Raw genomic sequence first — 6,000 nt, 5'->3', positions numbered from 1 at the left:
CTCTCTCTCTCTCTCTCTCTCTCTATATATATATATATGCTTCCTCCGTCTTTTTTCTTTATACCGAAGCTGCCCCTTGGTAAGGATAAGGGCATTTTGGTCATATCCGGAAACGGGAGGTAGTGATGGTTTGGGAAATTTCTTCGTTTTATGATTTTTTTATATTTTTCGGAATCGACAAGAGATATTAAAATCCGGTTTTTGTTTTTTAATATTTTGAAGAGGAGTGGAGACGCGGCACCTACCTGCTCCAAAGAATCTTGAAAAGCGGGGGATTTTTTTATTATTGGGGGAAACGATATCCGGTGCCGGAGATTCCACGGAGACGGATTCCGGTGACGGAACTGGGGGTGGTTTTCCGACGCGGTTTCGTAGGCGGAGATTCCGGGGATATAGTGGGGGAATTATGCGACGCCACGACCCTGACAAGCGCCTCTCCTTTTAAGCCCTTTTTTTTTTTTTTTAAAGAGAGGTATCTTATCGTTATTAATCTTTTTTTCCTCCTTGTTATGTGTTTGCTTTTGTTTGTGGTTTTTTACCGAATCTTTGATTCCTTCCTCCTTTCCCCTTTCGTTAAAATCCCACTCCTGGGCCGGTGCAATCTGGGTGTTTGAGAGAGAGAGAGAGAGAGAGAGAGAGAGAGAGAGAGAGAGAGAGAGAGAGAATGGGGTCTCCTTTGGAGTTGAATTTGGATTACAAGCCTCCGGCGAGGAAGGAGAACGCGGGGTTATTGAGGGAGGAGTTTGTGGGGAGAGACGAAGGGTTGGAGGAGCGTCTGAGGTGCTTGGAAGAAGAAAGGAAGAAGATTTATGCGTTCAAACGGGAGCTTCCCTTGTGTATGCAACTCGTTAACGAAGGTGGTGTCTCTTTTTCCTTTTCGGTTTTTTTCGTTTAAGGGGTGTGATGTTTTTTTTTTTTTTCTGATTTGTTTTTATCCATAGCTATCGAGAATGTGAAGCAGCAGATGAGGCAACAATGCAGGATGAGCCGTCCGGCTCTGGAGGAATTCATACCCATGAAGAAATTGCCGACGGAGGAAGAGGGGAAGGGAGATGGGTTCTTGAAGGAGGAGAAGGATTACATGGATAAGATGAATTGGATGAGTTCGGTTCAATTGTGGAGCGACAACCACGTTGATTCCGATGCGAGAAATGAGGTAGCCTTCTTTAAAAATGTTTTTTTTTTCTCATTTTTCCTTCAGTTTTATTCGAGAGGATCGATTAATCTTCTAATTTTTTCTTTTATGATGGGTGTTGCAGAGGATGGAAGAAGAGTCGGTCCCATCTGAAAATTCTCAGTTGTTCTCCGTTAATCAGAGCAGAGGCGCCTTCCTTCACTTCAAAGGAACCTCTGGTTTTCCCGGGGCGCCCAAAGAGGAGAAGGAGGTCTCCGCCGATCTGTCCTTATCTACCGAATCCAAACCAAATTGCAGAGCTCAGTCATCCTCTCCTGTTGAATCCGGTACACAATCACAGCCCCAAAGAAAGTCCAGACGATGCTGGTCCCCGGAGTTGCACAGGCGCTTCGTCAATTCGCTCCAGCAATTAGGCGGTGCTCAAGGTAAATCCTAATTCCCAAGATTCAGCCTGAAGTCGCATCGGCTCTCATGTTCTCTTTTTACTGCAAAAAACCGATAGCTTAAAACTTTAAGGGTCACATCGATTAAAAGTTATAACCGCAAAATTATTTGTTTCAGTAGCGACGCCAAAACAAATAAGAGAATTGATGAAGGTGGACGGGCTGACAAACGATGAAGTGAAAAGTCATTTGCAGGTGAGTTCTTCAATTTGTTTCTTTGCTTTCACTCGAGTTTTTATTTTTAAGAAGAAGATTTTTAAAGATTTACATCAATTGGTATCAGAAATATAGATTGCACACCAAAAGAACAAACGTCCGTGCGCAGTTGTCGTCTGGAGGCCAAAAACCAACTCAACTGGTCCTGTTGGGCGGAATCTGGGTGCCCCATGAATACTCTACCCAAGGAAGCCAGGCCCTGAAGCAGAGCCCTGCTCAATCCGCATCCCCTCAAGGCCCACTCCAGTTCGCCGGCAACCAGAGGGTGAGCAACGATAGCAGGAACGACGATGATGATAATGACGATGACGACGACGATGAGGAGACTAAATCCGAGAGCTATAGTTGGAAGGGACACCTTCAGAGATCGGTTTCGGAGGAAGCAACGGAGTGATCGTGATCGTGATCGTTCTCGTTCTCGTTCTCTTCTTTTTCCTTTTTTTTTTTTTTTCCTACGGGAGAGATTGTGAAGAGAGATACAGTACATGAGAGAGAGAGAGAGATGAAACGAAGGAGATAGAATCGGATGATCGATCGGTCCAGGTTTGCAGATACATATAGATCTTCGATCTGTCGGTTCGCTTCTTTTTTTGGTTTTACCCTCTTCAATTTTCGAGTTGTTGGTGAGGTTTTCTGTATCATCTGTTGAGCATATGAAACGAAGAAAAGATAAATAAGCTTTCTTCTTGCTCTTTATTCTCAAGAGATCGATCGAAATTGGGGTTTTGGCGAGAAGAAACGTATACTCATCCTGATAGTCGAGAAGCATTGCTGGATTTTCTTTTTCGGAGTTGTAATTCCCGGATTTTCCTTTTTTTTTATGAAAGATTTCTTGGTTTGCAAACTCAGATCTGACGATCTGCGAGAATTCCGATCGTTTTATTTTTTTCGTTCGTCTTCGTTTTTGACCGTCGATCTTTCTGGAATCTAAGGTCGGAAGCGCGGGGTCTTGGCCGCTTGTGTTGTGAAAGAGAAGAAGAGGACGCAGCTTTTCGTGGGCGTTCGAGGGAATGGTTGTCCTTTGCTTGCGGTCGTGGCCACGAGAGAATGGTTCGAACCGTTGATTTTTCGGAAGGGACGGCTGAGATTTAGGGGGGGCGGTTGGCCGCCTCGTCGCGTACAGTTCTCCGCATCTCCAGTTTGGTTTAAGGAATATTCGGGTCTTGGTTGTTCTTTTTTTAAAATTTACCGCACTCGTTTTTTTTTTAAGTTCTGAGTCATATTCAAATGATTGTTAAAGTTTAATCCTAATTAATAACGTGAAACGACTAGGTTAACCTTATAAAAACAACTAAAGCATATTTTAATATCGACGTCTTGACTTCGTTGGAGTAAACTGCTGCCCTCACTCGCGAGCTCATCGGTGTAAAGAAAACCCCAGTTCCTCTTTGTCTACCAACGGGCACTCCACTTGTCTGGCCGGAGCAGTTAGTGCATGTCACCTTGTGTTGGGACGTTGCAAGTAGGGATGGCAGTGGACTGGGGGAAAGCGGGGCCCCGCCTCGCCCCGTTTGGACCGGGGATGGAGGGCATGAAACGGGGATGGAGGCAAATTACGTCCAACTTTCTGGATTTTCTAAATTTGTAAAATGCTAGAAGCTCTAATAAATTCAGGATTTTGGGGACTCTGGTTGGTTCCGGCTGCAGGTGTCACGGGCTAAAACCCTAAACCCCTCTTCCCGCATCATGCACCAAGCCAAATCCCATATCGTGGCACACTACAAGGCTCTCTCGTGACTTCGTGTTCCACAAGACTAGTCAAGTTTGTGTAAGGTGGGTTTGAGATCAGATTTAGATTAGAAGATTTAATAGGACTGACGTGCACGCTTATTTTGAAAAATTCAAGATAAGAAAATTCCTTGATTGGAATTGGATACTTGTGTCATTCAACTGGACTAGTGGTTCTTGTAACGAATCCATGGCTAACTTTTCCCCCTTTCCATTTAAAGTGTGGAGAGTACGTACCTTTGTTGCCTTTGCCTCAAAGTTAAGGAATGAATGAACTCATGTTCATGTCACAAAGACACGGGTATGGTCTGACACGCAACGCTAGTATGATGTGCGAATTCAAAAAATTTGCAATAAAGGACACATGGACATGAATTTTTTTATTTTTAGTAAAAAATTTATTTTTGATATTTTAATGAATAAAAATGCATTTTTTAGTAAACTGTTACTTAAGAAATAATACAAAATTATTAAAGTTTAAAATCCTTACGTGTTTGTACATGTGCTGTTGTGTCCGAGCATGCGACTAAGATGGCAAGTCACTGTGACATAAGAACGAGCAAGTCTCTCGGATGTGACCAACTGGGCCCCTGCTTGTCTGGTAGGAGCAGTTTGTGGGACGTTGCAAGTTCAAACCCCGGTTGTATAACTAGGAAGATCTGCCTAACCCCAGCTTTCTCTATGGAAAAAAAGTCTCTCGGATGTAAGAATGAACACAAAATGGCATGTCCTCCACTTTGGGGTGTTGAGGAAGAATGGGTACCTACCTTCGTTTTTTTTTTTTTTTGATATGCAAGCTGGCGATAACCAGAGCCCCAAGGGGTTTGGCATAGTGGGATGGGGCCTAGGCCACTAGCTGGATGGTTTAGGTTCAAATCCCACTGCCATCAACCCCCTGCGGCGACTCCTGGGGGTGAGGGGTAAGCTACGGTTGAAGTGACCGTAGGTTGACAAGCTTAGTCCAGCGCAGCCAGGTCTCTTACTCCAGGGGTGGTTTCTCCGTACTTTTGAAAAAGAAGAAGCTGGTAATAACCCCAGTGGAATTCATTATGATAATGTGACCTAACCATCTAGCCTCATTGTTTCCTGCCTCTTGGCCTTTTGCCTTTTGCATGAAGCGGCTGCTCCTACTACTCAAACTTGCATTTTGATACTTTAGCATTGCGTAAATAGTAGCCATCATCATATTCACAAGAATATGGCTCATAATGCAACGCATTCTAAGTCCCCCGTTCCACAGTACACAGACTTAGTTTAATTATTCATCTAACACTTTGTCCTTTGGGGACTTGATCGAGTTATGGCTTAAAGATAAGCCGAGTTAGGCAATGTGTACATATTTTGAGGACTAAGGGCATTATTGAAAGTGAAAAAGATGTAGTAAAAGTGATACAAAATTAAAAATCCTTACAGTTTTTCCGACCTTTCCAAACAAGAGAAATTTTTTCTCTGAAAGAGTTTTTCTAAAAAGCACACTTTTTCATAGGAAACATTCCTTCCATTGAGGGAGGTGGAATAGTGTATACTACCAAGAGAAAAGGGTGCACTACAAGAAAATAAGGTTTTACTGGTGCAATAGCTGCGCCAATAGATGCACTGGTAAAAGCCTCACCGGTAAAGGTTTTAGTGACGCAATTTACATTCGTCAGTGAATATTTTTCACTGGCACAAAAGTAGCGCCAGTAAAAGTGACAAATATAGCCTAAAGGCAAATACCTTTACTGACGCTAATTTAGTGCCAGTAAAATAAAAAATAGAAAAAAAAATAGCGCTCACCTTGCCCTGAGGCGTACACCTTAGGGTTCATGAACTCCATACTAGAAGCTTTTAACAGACATTAATGCAGAGTTCAAGAATACAGGAAGAGCAGACTTGCAGACAACAGATTTATATAATAAATCCTTCATAAAACCAGTTCTAGTATTGTCATGGATAGTTGAAATTTTGTGCCTAAATCTATATCATTCAGGAAAAAATGTGCCACGAACTTGCATAGACTATGCCATAAGGAAGGATCTAATGCATACACAAAGGAGAGAAAGTCGGTGTATAACATAATATCATAGTTCCAAAAGTAGGTTTCATAACACAGAAGCCAATCAGAGTATATCTGAAGAGAGAGGTAATAGCCCACCTTATTCTCCTCCAAGTGAACTTGCCTCAACCTTTTGTAGTAGCATAATTCATATGACCATCAACCTTCTGGTTGAACACAGGGAAATTATGAGAACCAAAACTCTGCTGACCAATGACCATGCGAGCATGTGTAGCTTCAAAACAAAATAGCCACGTAAAACACGTATATGAACAACAATTAATGCATTTCTTCTATTTATTCCATCTTGGAAGGAAACAAAAACAGATGCCCAATGACTAGTTTCTTCATTGAAAAACACCTATAATCCAAGATCTTGAGCAAAAAGATAAAAGCATCCATGTGAGAGACAAGGATAATAAAAGCACATAATGATCAACACA

The 6,000-nt window shown here is 42.4% G+C and overlaps 1 protein-coding gene across 1 annotated transcript; it reads left to right on the top strand.

Annotated features, from left to right (window-relative positions):
• Positions 1-566: 566 nt before the first annotated feature.
• Positions 567-2,483, top strand: LOC149838702 (myb family transcription factor EFM-like). The gene is made up of 5 exons (XM_090006750.1): positions 567-857; positions 942-1,156; positions 1,260-1,560; positions 1,697-1,773; positions 1,862-2,483. Exons 1-5 carry the CDS (start codon positions 665-667, stop codon positions 2,186-2,188), a joined length of 1,113 nt encoding a protein of 370 aa, XP_089862876.1. The 5' UTR covers positions 567-664; the 3' UTR covers positions 2,189-2,483.
• The last annotated feature ends 3,517 nt before the right edge of the window (positions 2,484-6,000 follow it).

The sequence above is a fragment of the Nuphar pumila genome, chromosome 5 (assembly GCF_984573655.1).
Source record: "Nuphar pumila chromosome 5, dmNupPumi1.hap1.1, whole genome shotgun sequence".
Lineage (NCBI taxonomy): Eukaryota > Viridiplantae > Streptophyta > Magnoliopsida > Nymphaeales > Nymphaeaceae > Nuphar > Nuphar pumila.
This window is presented reverse-complemented; position numbering and strand designations above follow the sequence as displayed.